The 16774-nt window shown below is 37.0% G+C and overlaps 1 protein-coding gene across 2 annotated transcripts in view; it reads left to right on the top strand.

Annotated features, from left to right (window-relative positions):
* CTDP1 (CTD phosphatase subunit 1) overlaps nucleotides 1-16774 on the top strand; it is a 101715-nt gene that overhangs the window by 68445 nt on the left and 16496 nt on the right. For both annotated transcript variants that reach the window (XM_015618130.3, XM_033512026.1), the window contains one exon: nucleotides 693-871. In XM_015618130.3, coding sequence (XP_015473616.1) covers nucleotides 693-871 — 179 coding nt within the window. Of the gene's footprint in view, nucleotides 1-692; nucleotides 872-16774 lie in introns of those variants that run through there.

The raw sequence follows: 16774 nt of genomic DNA, 5'->3' as shown, positions 1-16774 counted from the left end.
TGATGGTTTCAGTAGATCCAGACCTGTCACAGCAAATTCATAGATTTTTAGAGGATTATCAAATCCTATGGTAACTTTTCAGAAGTAAAGGACAAACAATTATTTAACAAAATATGTAAGCTTTTGGTAGATTTGTCCTTAATAATTAGCACAATCAGACAGTTGGGTTAAAATGGGGTTTGTACATTCTGTTTCGTTCATACTGTATTATTTAGAAATAGACTTGTTTACAATTATATATGTGCCAAGGAATACCCATAAATATAAGAATTCTTACCAGAGATTTTAATATGCCTTTCCCAATTGATTCTCTATGTTATAATAATATAAAATGTATCTAGTAAAAAGTATGCATCAGTAAGTTATGATAGTAAAAATCATCTATCCCTTTAATTTCAGAAGACAGCACTCTTTTTATAGTAGTTTCTTGTGTGACTATCATGTATGTGAGTATATGTATATCTGCCTTAAGCTAAGCATAGAATAAATAAACTTTATTTGAATAAAATGTTGCTAGAGTTGTATAGAAGCTGTGTTGAAGACATTGGGGTTTAATTTAAATTTTGACAGAGAAGGCCAAGGAAACTTGAAGCATATTCTTAATTATTATTGAAGAATGATCCAATAATTGTGAAATATTAATACATAATTAATCTGTTGGAAGATAAACTGACTCCTCCACTCTTTGGCAGGTGGATGACATCTTAGGAGAAGGCAGTGATGAAAGTGATACTGAAAAAAAAAAGCCAGAAGACAAAGGTGAAAAACCTCAGACTAGTGCAACAGATAATCTAGGGAGGAAGGCTGATCAGAGACCTGGATCATCATCGTCGTCATCAAGTGAAAGAAGTTTAACAGGCAGTGTACCCAGGTATGAATTTTTCAAATGTAAGAAGTGTTAATTTTGTTGTATTTGTTCACAATGAAACAGCATGCTTTCTTACAATCTGGTATTTGCAATCTGATGCTAAACTATGTGTAAGCAACTTTTTCTTGTAAGTCTGTGAAGTTGTCATGCTTATCTCTGCAATGTTTTGGGATTTATTTATGGTAGGGGTCTTAGTCTTTTGTCTTACTTTTGTCTAAATGTCTTACTGAGAACAGGGTATCACCTGTTCAGAAAGAACTGAAGGCAACTGAACTGCACTTCTTCTAAAGTTGTCTCAGTCCTGTGTCAGATATGTAACCATGTCCTCTTCAGTGTTACTTGAAGTAAAACAAAGCATGGTTTGGAAAGCTATGCCTTTTTTGTCCTGAATTTTTGAGATTTATGTCAGTCATTCATAACAATGAGGTTGTTGGGATGCTTTTCTATTTAGAAAGAAACTTAAATGTGCTAGTCTCATCAAAATTGATTTTAGTGTCCCAGCATTGACTGTTGGATAAAGACTATAAACTAAGTTGCTAGTATGCTAGAACTTAATAAACTAAGTGCTTATGTTAAATATGTTGATGAATGGTTCTCAATTTGCAGCCTGTTATTAGTTTTTAAGCTTAACAATTTAGAGCAAGCAATATAAGATTTTAACTAAGAATTGCAGGGGTCATTATTCTATACTACAGGGTGCTGAAAGTGCAAACATGACTCAGTGTCATGACTACTGTGTGTTGTAGTTCCTTTCTGCTCTCCAGACAAACTGTTCCCAGCCATAAGATTTTGGGCTCTAGAACTTTTGCCTTAATGAGGATTATATAAGTAGTAGGTCTTAAGCAACTGGTTTACATTATTTTAACTTTTCTGAGCTTTGTTCTAGCACACAAAGAGGATATGAGAGAAGCTGCAAAAACTGCCACAGAATGTGATATATTAATGTATATGGAGACATTCTGATTAGGGCAATAATGTTGCTGTGTGCTGGGTTTATTGGAGAAGGGAGCTACAGGGGAAGCTTGCATGGCCTTTTAATTTATCATGGGTATTTCTAATCATTGAACTTCTTCAGAAAAGAAGTCTGAAAGTTATGAGAATTTGATTTATCTCAAGGGATAGAAGAAAAATTTTCTCCTAGATAAAGTTTGGAAGAGGAAAAGCAAACAAATGATTAATGTTTTAGAACACAGCTTGAAGCAGCAAGGCATGGTGGTGGCATGTAACTGTTAAGACATCCTGATACTGTGATGTTGTATTGTGTGGAAGACATACCAGTTTCTGGAAACCTAAAGGAAGAAAGAGTCACATTAAGGAATGTTGCTAAATACTATTCTCCGAGTATAATGTAAAAAGATGGAGCAAGTGCATTTGTAATTAAGTTTTATTCTATATACAGGAAGGTTTTTAAGTAAGCTTGGCAATACTTCTTCACTAAGAAACTATATAGACATAGTAGAGTTCTTGCTGGGATAGAGTCTTTAAGCAGCTTCTTAAGTAACTTTTCTATTTTCGACCTGTCCACCTCTTCAGAGTTTCCTTGTCAGTTTGCTAAATTGCATTCAGGACTGAGTTTGAATGGCATGCTGGAAAACATACTCAAAAAGTGCTGGTTCAGATGCTGACCCAGTGTCTACTAGGCAGGAAATTCTGCTTGATAAGAAAGGAGCCCATCATTCCAATTACATTGTAAGTTTGAAGCTTTAACTTGATGTTTTCCTGTTCAGTCAGTGTTTTATGTGCTGAAGAGATACCACAAAAAAGGGATATGTGGTAATGATATAAAATATATTATATAAAGTAAGTGATATAAAAGGGTAAGAACAGTCTCTGAAATACAGAAAATGAACATGAAACAGTCCAGATATGATCCAGTACTCCTGTGATCTGGCTCAGCTCATGCCTATTTGAGATGAGGCCTACAGAGACAATAAATTTCTGCTGCTCCACTACACTTTTCCAGCAGTTACTGATACTGGAACCACAGTGCTTACATTTAATGTTAGTCTTCAGTGTTGAAACTTACAGAATACCTTGATCATTTCTCTGATTGGTGCCACTTCTGAAATTCTCAAGCACGGAGAAAAAATAATCTTTGAGAAATCTGATAGCTCCTACTGGAAGGGAAATGCAGCCTTTCTCCTAGATCCATTGCTAATTCATAATCAAGGAAAATTGAGATCAGAGCCTCAGAAATCCCTCAACTATGTTTTCTGTGCCCATTTGCTTTTAAATGGAAGAATTTTAAAAGGAACGGTGATATTTTGATTCCCAAGTGTTTTCTTTCATACATAATAGTACTTCCTTACAACAGCCATTCTTCTAGAAGACAGAAATTATAGTTTTTCTTTCTTTTTTACTGACAGAAAAGACTGCTGCAAACTCCAGTGCAAAATTTTGTTCATGACATCTTTTATCCCAGTTGAACAAGTATATTCATTGTCACTGTAACTTTATTCCAGTTCCCAGTCTTGAGACATTCTACTTTGAGAATCTGGGGGCCTAAGTATTTTGCAGCTCAGTGCTTCCCAAGCTGTCAGACTCAGATTTGTTATAGTCTGGGATATTTTTCAAAAACAATTTCAGTGACAAACCATTCAAAACATATTAAGGAACTCTGGTATGTGGTCAAAGTATTTTTGAAAGTACCCTTAATAGCCAGCAGCACATCTCAAATATGGCTGACAGAATGATCGTAGAAATTCAACCATTTTGCCAAAGAATGATGGATCCTCTTGATTTCTTACCCAGGCAACTCATTGCATTGTTTCACTAGTAAAGTTGTAATGTTACTGCACTGAAAAGTCTTCCAGAATCCCTTTCTGGGATGATCTGAGTGCTGTTGATTTGGTTTTTACAGTATAGAAAAGCTAAAGATCTAAATTTAGAATTACTGGTGATTTAAAGTCATCATTTCCTGCCTCCTGGATCATTTGTTGCATTAGCATAGCTCACTTAATCATCAAGCAATCTGTCTGTTAAAGAGCTTCTGTGTAAGGTCACACTAGAAAAAAATATATTGCGTGAAGTTAATTTTAAGAACTAAATCTTTCATTATCTCCTTTCCCTTGGAATAGATTTTATTTAAGGGGACACTCAGTGATGTCTAACTGCAAAAGGAAAGGGGATCAGAATTTCTGTATGTGATCAGTGCTTGGATGTTCAAGAAAACATTAACCTTAAGTCCAGAATGAACAAATTTTAAAGTAAACAGTTGCTTGTAGGTAATTGGAAACTGTTGTTTGAAGAAAATTCAAATTAATTTTGCTCTCATTGATAGAGCTTCTCCCACATAATTGTTTCAAACTTGTAATCTGAATTCTGTGATGTGTGGTTATTCTAAACTACTTATGTTTCTCAAGCCATTAGTGTTTTGCCACGCATAATAGTTAGGTGCTTGTGAAAATCTCCTGTTCAGACTCCCTCAATAAGAACCGGAGTTCATTATTGGAATTGGCCAGAACTAGAGGATCAGGTTGGTTCATTTCTAAAACTGCACTGTGGTTTTGGCTGTGGGCCTGCTGTGTCAGTGGCCATGGGATTACAGAGGAACATGGCTCATTTTAAAGACTGTTCCCTCAAAGATTATTCCCTCTATCTTCGTGTTGCACTTCAGTTAAGCGTTGGTGAATGAGGTTGAATCTTGCAGCTTCTTCAGGGGCTTTACAATCTGCATAGAATTAAGATTCTTGGAAAACTACAGAAAGCAAAAGCAGCCCATTTATTGATTTTGGCAATGAGGTAATGAATCCCAAACCAATTGAAGTATGTTTGATAGGAGAAGCAGCTCATTGTTGTTCCTTGATGTAATTCAGTAAATAAATGCAGTTTTCCTACTTGAATGCATTTAATGCATTTTAATAAGTGTCTCACTCTATTTTAGAGAGATCCAATATGTCTCCTTAACAAAGCAGGAAACCCACTCAGCCTTTAAGGAGAATGTATAATCATTGAGTAGGGGATAAACCAGACCTAAACCCTGCAAAATTAGAAATCCTTGATGTGCAACCACTTCCTCTCCCAGTTGTGGAAAAGACTGATTTGTTTTAAGAATTTGCAGTGATAGGTGGCATTTGTCAGTTTGAAGATGCTTCCCTGGAAATGCTTTTCTTAAGTTGAAGCAACTTAAGGAAGCTCAATGCAGATTATGTGATGGCTCAGATTTTACAGATTATTACACTTACAACATTTCAAATGTTTGAGTCTGTTTCAGAGAAGAGCCTGAATTTGTCTCCCATTATTTTTACCTGTAAGTTCAGTTTCATTCAGCATTCTAAATTAAACATCTGGGAGAAGAGAATACCCTTCAGGTAATAAGACAGCATGATGAATATTTTTTAACGTAACCAGATTCTGACTGATTTTTTGCAAGGTTGCTCCAAGTACTTTTTTCTTGGGTTTAAAACTTAACTTATATGGGTAATACAACACCTGTACTGGCCAGCATGTTCCAAGTCTGTACAGTACTCTTGTGATGAGGTTAAGTGGCTATTCAGAGGGGCGTTTTGAGGCGTTAAGAGCTCAAACTTTCACCAACCTCATTCTTCCCAGAACTATTGATTACATTCAACCTCCAGTGTAGAAGTTTTTCTTGATTCCTTCTGGTACATTTTTTTCCTTGGCATAACAATTGTTCTCATAGTTACTGCAAGCTGAGAGTAGAACTTCCTTAAATTTCTAACATTTTGGAAGTAAACAGACTCCTTGATGAAGTCCACTAAGCAATTAAAAAATTACTGCAGTTTCAGTGAAGTTCTTTTTCTCAGAAGCAATGGTGAAACACTCCTGACTGAAATCCAGGATCAGCTTCTAAAGAGAAGTACTTCTGTTGGCAGCACATCTTGCTGTTTTCACATGAGCCGGCTGTTCTGCAAAATTTTAATGTCATTCCTGTTTGGAAGTGATTTTGATGAAGACTCTAAAATGGAAGAGAATTCTGGGCATGCAAAGCATAATTTGCTTCTATACTTCTATATTAAAAATAAGTTTTCATATAGGAATGTTTTTATTTTAAGATCTCTTGTTACCCAAAATTTCCAAATGAGAAAACCAATACTGAGGTAATAACAGCTTTTTGAAGCCATTTTAATTAACTTTTTTTTTCTCCAAAGGTAATTTTTCTTTTTCAAGTATGTGTAGTCCCAAGTACTCTACCCTCTGCTACGTAGAATCAACAACTTACTTTGATTTTGCCAGCTAGGAAATTGTAGATCCAGGTTCTAAAGTATTAATTAAATGGAGGCAAATGCTGTATCTCAGCTGATAGTTTTATGTATCAAGGGTGTGCCTTTTTCAGACCCCCTTGAAAATTATCCAAATGTCCTGAAAACCAGGAGTCCTTCAGCTATTATTTTTATCTGATAAGGTTAGGATCTGATTAGTGGCCACCTTCAAAACTTCATTAGGGTTGCTTTAGGCACCTGAGGTGCATCCCATCTCCATTTAAGCAAATTCTTTAGGTTATTAAGATGTTGGGTTTTTGACAGTAGGTACTTTTATTTTTGGTGTTCTGTTTAAGTTGATTCTCAGCTTTTTGTCTTTGTCTCACATACTTGTGGTAAAATCAACCTTTCCTAATTTTTATGTCTGAGCCAGTTTTTCTATCCCTTCTTCTCAGAGAAGTAGTTTGGAGAGATATTGACTTGAACTTTCTTCATCTGTTAAATCCCACCCTTTGGTCCTTGTCTTCGTTGTAAAGCACAAAAAAGATGGTTTTAAGAGTGAGCTGTGCCAAGGACATTTGTACTTGGAAAATGTAGTTACAGACCATGCTTTGTTTCATTTGAGTAGCTTTTTTTCACAGAGACTAAATTTGATTGAAGTGAAAGAGTGTCCAAGCTCTTAAGTGATTCTTTCCTTATAGCAATCTTTTTCATAAACCTTCAGTAAATACTGGGGAGTTATTCTGAGTTTGTCTTTACTCCTTGATCTGTGGAGCTTTTGCTGAAACCTGAAAATTAAGGGTTATTTAAATCAGAAGAGCTCAACAGTATTAGAATATAATTCCATATATCTAGAGAAGTCACTGACAAACTCAACTGTTCCAGTATCATATTGGATACATTTTATAATTATCAGCGGAGAATTAAAAAATACAGTAGGAGGAATTGGAAACTGGAAATGTTACTATTCCAACTGCATCTACATGCCAACATGTGTTTGTTTATCACTCCAGTTATTATCTTTAGATCCCTTTTTTTAAAAAGATGCCAGTCTTATCATTTCACTGTAAACATACTTTTAAAAAAATCATTCTTATACTATGGCCTCACAAATATTCTATATAATGAGTAGTGCTTCATTAGCAAGTGGAGCAACATAGCTTGCTATGCTTTCTTTTGAAGGAGTATTTGAAGGCTTTTACAATAGAGAACAAGCATTCAGATGGCTATGCAGTGCAAGTCCTGTAAGAGCGCCACTAGAAGACAGATTTTTCTTCTTGCTAATGAGGTTAAGCATCATTAGGTTTTCTTATAAAATGCTGAGTTACTCTGTAATTAATTTAAAATGATTACAGAATAGTTTTTAAGCTCTCTGATAAGAGAAACTGCCTGGTTTTTTTTTTTCCTTCTTGTTAGAGCAGGATGGGGGATCCAGCATGACTTCTGCCCTGAGGAAGCTGCTGGCAGTGCTTGTCTATGTGTTTTCTCAGACAGAAGGACAGGGAAGAATTGGGTTTTTTCCACTATGTGAAATAATTTTTTAAGAGGAAAACTACTTTTTATGTCTACAGCAACCTAAACAACTGTGAGGTTTATTTGTTACTCATGGCTCAAAAGGCAATTACCATGCTGGCCACTTGCTGCTCTTCGATGTCTCCTCATATTAGAAAGTTACCAGCCATCTTATGTTAAAGAGAATTGTTGTGGGAAGTCACTTAGTCAAGTGAGGGGAAGGGAGTGCTTCCTGTGATAAGGAAATGCAGAATTCTATTTTTCAGCTTAATATGCTAGTGTTTTTCCACTGGGGAGTTACCTGCCTTCTAAAACAGCTATGAAACAGTTTATTTGGATCTTAATATTTGCTCTTCAGTGAGGTTTGCCAGGCTCACTCAACAGGGTTAACAGTATGAAGGATCCCTAGTTCCTTAGGTGCCTTCCAGCTGATCAGATAGTATTTATGGAGTATTATTCACTTCTGTTTAAAGTCTGCTTTTGTTCTGGAGGTTTTTCTTCTCTGAGAAGAAGGAGTACAAGGAACACACAGATTTGGTCAAAGTCACAAGGGATTCTCTCTTAAGGTCTACATTTCAGGTCATTTAAGGTTTTAAGTATGTTCCATTCTGTTTCAGAGCTACTTCACTACTTGTCTTTCCATAACATTCCAAGGAATCTTTCTGAATTTAAGATTGAATCATCTGACTCTTTTATACACAATATTTGAAATGATGGCATTTGCAAAATGGCAGTAATATTCTACTCATTTACTGTGTCTGAACTGGCTAATATGTCTTTGTTGGATGCATTGCAGGGGTTTGTTCAGATGGATGTTGTTGGATGCTTCTTAAATAGCTTTTCACAAAGGATTCAAAATACCATTGTCATGAAAGGATTATACCAAATTTGCTCTGCTTTTTTCTGTGTAATCTTCCTAGAAAGTATTAACTAATGGAAAGGTCTCTGTAGGTTTTCCAGTGCTAAAAATGTGATTTTCAAGGTTTTTTTCTCAATATTAAATTCAGTTAAGCCTGCATTCTGCTATAATGAATACCCTATAAAACCAAAGCTATGAGGTGTATCTATGGCATGTTAAGCCTGGAAGACTAACTTTAAATCATACAGAAATAATTGGTTGAAAAAGGCATGTATGAGAGTTATTTCATGGTTCTGTGGCATTGGTGTCAGAAGAAGGTGAAAATGTAGAGGGATGTTCTGCACCCTTGTAAATCTACAGTAGGGTAGAAAGATGCAGGAAGTACTGGTAGGTAGGTGTGTTCTAAAGAGTATAAATGTGTAGTGCTATTTTCAATACATTATTTTGTTTGATAGTAGGACAAAAATGTCTGACATGCCTAACTAAATTGATTGTTTAGGGGATGTCCTGGGTTGCAGTATATTCTATCACCATCCTCATGTACTGTTGAAACCAGGTGAGGCAGTGCTCCCTGCCTCCCCCCCCCCCGGGCTACCTTCTGTTAATGGGCCCATCAATGCCCTGCCCCATGACTCATAGATAACTTCCCCCTGTATTGTCCCCTGTTAATGGGCCCACCACTGCCTTGCTGCATGACTCAGAGATAACTTCCTCCTGGACTGTTTTCTGTTAATGGCTCATCAAGGCCTTATCTCATGACTCACCATCTCATTGTGAGATGCTCCTCCCCGAGGGAGGAGCCAAGCATTCCATACTGGATATAAGCTGAGAATTCGAACACCACGGCAGCCCTTACCTACGGGACTTCCAGAGGACAGGAGCTACTGCTGGACTTTCAGCTGAAGACCAGACCCCCTTTCTTCCAGAGGATCACGCTTCAACAAGACCACCTCATCTGGACGACTACCATCACCCTAACAGGGTTCCAGGCTGTATTCTGACTCTGTCAGTGTTTTTTGATATTATTGCATTTATTCTTTTTATCATTTTCCTATTAAATTATAATTCTGACTTGCGATCTCTCACTGGTTTGATTTCAAACTAGTACAGGGGAATATTACATTTATATTTAAAAACAAAGAAAAAATAATTAATTTCTACAAATAAAAGGGTATCTGGGAGATCTGTCACAAGAGGGAGTACTGTTAGAAAGGGAAGTTGGAACTACTTTTTATTAAAATTGAATGGAATTCTCAAATACAAGTAAAAAACCTCAGAGTTGGTGAAAAATATTTTTCTTCTTCATTTGATATTCTGTGTTATCTGATAGAGTGGACTGTTTCCATGGAGGGGGGTTTGAGATAAAATCTGTATCAGTTTGTTAAGTTTTTAAAGAGAAAATATCTTTCCATTAATATCTTCCACATCTGGTGTGTGTGCCCTTCACTTTTAGATTTTGTGTTTAGTTTGCTGCTGCTGTTGTGATAGAGAAACTTTTTTTTTTTAATACTTTATTTAAACAAATTAAGCTTTATGATCTCCTATAGAAAAATTCATGTGGACAAGTCTAAAAGCTTGTAAATCAAGTATAATTTGAAGTTCTTCATCTGTTCAGGAAACAATCAGTAAAAACATAAAATAAATGGATATATTATTTATTTCAGATTTCCTCAAAGGTAAATTAGAGAGGAAACTATAGGACATTAAGTGGCAGATGTTTGAAAGCAGTTGTGAGAAATTAAGGAGTTTTGTGCACCATGTACTCAGCCAAGAAGCAAATGGTAGCAGTGAGGGTGCCTTTGGTACTTGGAGGTTTTTGTTTTAGCCCAGGTGAGCAGTGTGCCTTTGAAGCAATGCTTTGGTGTGGCTGCCAAAGAGATCTCAGAGTTCATCATTTCTTTTAGGTCAGTGTAAGCTGGGGTTTCACTCCAAGAGCTTGCTGGCCAGCCATTAATGCACCTTGCATTCAGAGAACGAGCTGAGAGCTTGTCCAGAGTAAAACCTTATTTCTGCCTTAATCAGCTGTAATGCCCACGTGCATGAACACCAAGTGTATTGTCTCAGTGCATACAGTGTCAAGAGGACAAAAGTAAAATAGTCACTGGCATTACTTTGTTTAAACTTTCATACACTTACAGAGTTGGATTCCTTTTTTATCTCTTGATATTCATATATTTATACAGTGAATGCAGTTTTGCAGTTATTTCTTGAACATTTAAATGTTGGAACACTGCAATACGCTATTTTAAAATTTCAAGTGGTTAAATTACTTAAATTATAAGCAAGACACTGATAAATGGTACAAACAGCTGTATAAGCAAATGAATGCATGGCTCAGTTTCTTTATGAAAGCACTTAAGTAGATGAGTCATTCATATCTTCAAGCTTGTTAATGATTTTAATGGCCCAAAGTTTCAAGCTGTTACTGAAAATATACCTACTACAGCTTCAGTTAAGTTGCAGACTTAAATTACAGTTGTGTTTCCGGCTGCTGATTAGTCTTGTTGGTAAACAGTGTGCATCCAGTTGTCAAGAAAGCTAAGAAAAATACTTGAGAAAAGGAATCTGAATATTCAGTATGTAGGGAAAGAAGTTGTTACAATTTGCCTTTGGTTTTTTCCAGAGAAGTCTCCTCTGCAATTTTAGTTGGCTTTACTCCTCTAATGTTGTCTGTAACACTCTACTATCAGTTAGTTACACTGAAAAATTACAATTTATATTGGAAAGTCTTCTCTTGGCTACATATATAAATTCCATTTGCAACCTGCAAGACTTAGAAGTGAAAGGCTGCAATAATTAAAAAGTCCTTTCTTCTGCTTAGGATGCTTACCTAGGAAAGCAAGCAGCCAAACAGCTAAACAGTCAAACAGTTAATCATCTGTAAAGTGTACAAACATTTTCTTACACACTCAGGGAAGAGTCTAATGGGCAGTATGTACCATCTTCAGCTTTAGATACATGAGCTGCCACTGCATTGAGAAAATCATAAAATTGTATGTGATTCATGTATTCACTCTGTTCTCAGTAGAGTTTTGGTCATTAATTACCATAATCTCAGTGTTTTCAATTGTCATGTGGTGTTTTCTTGCTTGAAATTGTGTTTTATCCACATACAGAAATATAGGCACAAAACCAGACATTCAGATGAACTGAAGGAAGTTGTAGAAAGCAAGCCTCTGGGATTCTATAGAGTTTTTTCCAGAAACCTTGAGAAGGCCCTGAGAAGTTTTTGCTTTTGCAGAATTTTGCAAAGAACCGTCTTCCCAAATTCATAACTAGACAGATGACACTCCAGAAACTCTTCCAGCCAGCTGTTCATATTTTCTGTTTTTTCCACTTTTTTCTGGTATTCTGAGTTGTCTAGGGAGAAGGAATTCAAATTTTCAGCAGATTTGCAGAGATAGATCACTTAATATTTTGTCTTTATGATGTATAGCCTGGGTTTGTTTGGCTGTGGTCCTTTTTGCTCTGAGAGCTAATGCATCAGTATGTAAAACACTAGAGTATGCAGTGATTGATTATGACCATCACAGCCACACCTGGCAAGCAGTGGATTGGGTTTGAGGAAACAGAGTACAAAATGATAGGAAAAGTAGATCTCATTATAGCAAGTCTGCCCATCTCTGTGTTCTAGTGCTGTGGTGGTGGGGGCAGGACCAGCATGCTGCTGGGTTTTTTCTAAAAGTTTTGGAATATATTTGGTGGAAGATGGGAAGAACAGGCAAGAGTAATGGAGTGCTAGATGTGTCTCCTCAAGTTCTTCTGGCCCTCAGATGCCCAGGTGCTCAGCACTGGAAGCAGCTCCCATAACAGAGAAGATGAATAATTTCATATCTCTGCAAGCCTAATCTAGCATTTGTTCTGCATCAGGTTCTTCATGTGATTGTAAAGTTTCTGGTGTTTGAGAAGCATGAAACACTTGTGTAAGACATGAGTTTTTAAAAGAGCTAGAGAGGCAAGGTGATAGTGCTGCAGGTTTTAGTATCTCCAAAGGCAAAGCCTCAACAACCCCTCTGGATAACCTGTGCAGTTATCACATCACACATCACAGTGAGAAATTGTTCCCTGATGTTTAGAGGGAACTTCTGTATTTCAGTTTGTGCCTGTTGTCTCTTGTCCTGTCACGGGACTCCACTGAGAAGAACCTGGGTCTATTTTCTTTACACTATCCATTCAGGATTTTGTACATGTTCATTAGATCCACACTCCTCTCCTACATCAAGAGTGTCTGAGGATCTTGAGACACAGAACCAAAGGCCTTAGTGAAATACCCTCTGCTTTTCCCTCATTTACCAAGCCAGTCATTTCATTGTAGAAGTGTGTCAGGTTGGTCAGTCAGTTTCCCCTTGATGAACCTATGCTCAGCGTGACTGATCGCCTTGCCCTTCATGTGACTAGAAATGGTTTCCTGGCTCTGTTACTCTTTCACCTTCCCAGGCACTGAGGTGAGGCTGACTTTCCCTTGGTCCAGCTCTTTTTAAAGGTAGGAGTGACACTTGCATTCCTCCAGTCATCAGGCACATCTCTCAACCACCATAATCTCTTAAAGACTGAGAGTGGCCTCACAATGGCATCACCCACCTTCCTTGTCACTCATGGGTGCATCTCATTAGGGGCCATGGAGTCGGGTATGACCCATTTGCTTAAGAGTCCTTCCCTGTGCTGATACTCTTCCACCAAGGGTACCTCTTCCTTGCTGGAGTCTTTCACCATCTTCTCTGGCCCCTGAAGATTTATCTTGCTAGTAAAGAAAGACTGATGCTAAGGAAGCACTATTACCTCAGCCTTTTCCATGTCTGTGTCACTGGCTCCCATGCCCCATTCAGCAGCAGGTACACATTTTCCCATTTCCACATTTTTCCATTTCATACTTACGGTACAAGACCTTCCTGTTGTCTTTGACAACATCAGCATCTCATGGTCCTTGCAGCTAAGGCTACCTTCAGCCTTCCCACCCCCAAGCCTCTCCCTAGTTTATGCCCACGATCCAGAAGAGCAGCTATCCTCACTGGCTTCTCTGTTGCTTGGGATCAGCACTGTGCAGTGCTGTGACAGGAAGGCTGAGACCATACTGGGCACTGAAGGAGTGGAGAACATGGAGTAAATATCTGAGCAATGTAACTGGGAGCTGGATACATACTGATGGACACTGAAATGCTGGAGCTGAGCTTGTACTAATTCACATCCAGCACCTCCAAACAGCACAACTTCCAGGCCAGCAGCTTCTTTTGTATAGTTTATAAACCCTCCAGAACTGACTGCAAATAGGATGCATCCAGTGGGCTATCTCTGAAGTGCTGAGTGTGAAGCTTGAGTGTGTTTTCCATTATTCTACTGCTTTTGCACCCATCTGGGAAGATTCTGTGGAGCTCAGAACATAAATCTGGGTCTTGCAGTGCCCTAACTTCTATCAGTGGGTCTAAATTTTGTTTGCAGTCTCTTGCAATGTTCTCATGTTGCACCTGATAATACTCAAAGAAGATGAGTTTTCTGTTGTTAAGAATAATCCAGCTTATCCTGTGATACTGATCTGATCTTTGTATATCTTGCTGGGAAGAAAGGGAGGGAAATTATCCTCCCCACAAAATCTTGTTGCCTGTTCTGTATGGGTGTAAAAACTAAGCCAGTTATTAAGCTGATATATAGCCAGTTATTAAAAGTTGTTCCAAATAAAAACAGCTTTCTCTAGATACTATTGACACATTGCATCAAAGTGTGGAAGAAAGAAGCAGAAATGCCATGTTCTCTTCAGCAGAAAGGCTCATCTTCCAAAAGAACACAACAACAGTGACATAAACTTCTATAAGCCTTGGAAGTTTTCCTTCACTGTACCAATTAAAATGGCTTTGATAATTGCTGTCACCTCCTGCAGAGATTTAGCATTGCTAAATCTCTTTACATTAAAAATAACCCCTCAAACTGTTCCCATTGCCTGTGTTTGTGAAGTTCTTCCAGCTCTTCATGGATTTAACCGCGTTCACTGTTCATAAAGGAAAATAAATGATCTTTAAGGTGATACTTTATAGCAGAAGCTTAGAGCACAAGTATAAGATGAATATTCGAGTGTAATAGCTGTGACATCTATATTGCTTATCCAAGGAATATCTTTTTTCCCTTTGCAAAACACTTTGCAGTTCTTTTGGGCCAGAGAACCCTTCTCCATTTCATCACTTTTCAATTTTTACATATTTGCATGTCTTGGTAAAAAGGCAGGTTTTTCTTGTGAGGATGAGGGAGAATTTGAATTAAGGAAGGTAGAAATTTTAGGGAAACTAAGAAAAGGTGTGAAATGTTAGGGATGATACCTTGACATAAGGGACTGGATAGTTCTGGGGGATCAGAAGAAAGACAACCCAGCAAAATCAAATCCTAAGCACAATAGAGAGGAAAATATGTTCTTGTAAATCAAAATTGGGTGCTTTGGATGTAAAGCACCACGTACCTTGCATGGCAAAGTCATCACTGGAGTTTCTTGCTGATGTGGTGTACCTTTCTGGGAAATGGTACAACCTTTTCAGGTATAATGGGATGATTGCATTTTCTTTTAGACATGTGTTTCAGTGGCTCCCAGTCTGGAGGAAGAGAAGTTTCTGAATCACACTATTTGAATGTCTTAAAAGTTTGGGTACAGAAGTGCCTGTCTGAGATATTCTGTCTGTTACTCCTGCTGGTAATGTTTTACAGCTCTATAATTGGTTAGACTTCCCATTATCTGAAGCCACTCTTCTAAATGAATATGCCATAGTATCTTTCTATAAATAAAAATGTGAATGAATAATTCCCATGGGCTGGCTGAGGCTTTTATACTCCCTGAATTCCTAAATGCTTATTCAACATCATCTCTCTTCTCTCATCATTCTATTCAACATCATCTGTCTTCTTTTTTTTCCTTAGACTTCAGAAAGTTGTCATCTGTTTCCATTACATAAGAGCTTTTAAATAATCTTAAGATTTCTGAAAGGACAATTGATAAAACCCTATCTTGATTTTAAAAGGAGACTGTCAAGTCTATTATGTCCTTCAGATGACTTCCTTTTAGAAACCAAAGTTCTTACTGCATATGTTTACACTCATGTATGTCCCAATTGTCATTCCTGTCTGGGGATCATAAAATACAATAAATAAAATTTATATAAATTATAATATATGTATATAATAAATAAATAACAAATCATTTCTTAGGCAACAGGGACAAAAAGCTGTGTTCCACTAACAAAAAAATTCACATTTCAATCTCTTTAGGAAGAAATTTTAGGTGATTGCTGTCTCATATATGTGTTGAAGATAAAGCCTTTTAAAATCAATAGTTTTTCTATTGGAAGTTACAGATACTGATAAAAGATATCAGCTTTTGATATAAATACTCATCGCTTCTCTTTCTCTTAGACAGTTATTTATAAAAAGTTGCAAAGGGGATGGAAATGGGAAACTCTCCCCAAAGGTAGGCATCAGTTCTGAGGGATAAGCCTGTGTGCAATGGAAAGAAATCTGCAGTTCAACGTGTGCAGTTTTGCCCTGAAGACTTATCAATGAATCTTGTAGGAAAATGACTGTGTATTCTTACTGAAATATATTTCATTTGCTTATCTGGAATACAGTGTTGTATATTTATTTTTAGAGTCTATCTAATGCTTTAGAAAAATATTATGAATATTATTAAAGTCAGGAGATTTAAGAAAGGTGTGCTATGTGGTTAAGCAAGCTTTGTAATTCCAGTTCCATTTGGGAATTATTCATTGCTTTAGTTTTCTTTACTCTCATTCTTGATGGTGACATTTAAGAGATTAAACAACAATGTTGACAGCCTGTAGCCTTAGGTTTTTTTAGAAATTGTCTGATTCTGTGAGGGAAATTAAAGCTATAAGAAATTCTTCATATATGCCTTATAGAATACTTAGAAGATGCTATGTTCCCCTACTTCACATTTGTGCCTACTGAAGTATAATACCATGTTTCAGATTAAGTTACTTAGAACTTATTTGACAAATGGGAGAAATGTGTAGGTTTCACTAATCTTCAAAAGCAAAGCAGCAAAAAGAATATTGGTCACTAGGGATGAGCCAATGTGAGGAAGCACTCATCAATTCAAAGTATGCTTTATTTTTTTCCCCTTGAAGGTATCCCAGGTTTTTCCAAACAGTTTTCAAGGAAGAAGTAAAATGTTTTTAAAGAAAATAAGAAAGTGATGTTGCAGATAAAAAAACTACAACACACACGGGGCTAACTACTACTCGTATTTGTACATGTTTCTCCTTCATGGTCTTAATCCTGCAGAAAGCAGGAAACCCGTAAACTAGTTTTCAGAGAGATAAAACCCTCAGAACTGCATGGTACATTTTCTCTCCAATCCCATTTTGTTTTAAAAAAAATGTT

Source organism: Parus major, chromosome 2 (assembly GCF_001522545.3).
Source record: "Parus major isolate Abel chromosome 2, Parus_major1.1, whole genome shotgun sequence".
In the NCBI taxonomy this organism is placed as follows: domain Eukaryota; kingdom Metazoa; phylum Chordata; class Aves; order Passeriformes; family Paridae; genus Parus; species Parus major.
Note: the sequence above shows the minus strand (reverse complement) of the source record. Positions and strands in the feature narration are given on the sequence as shown.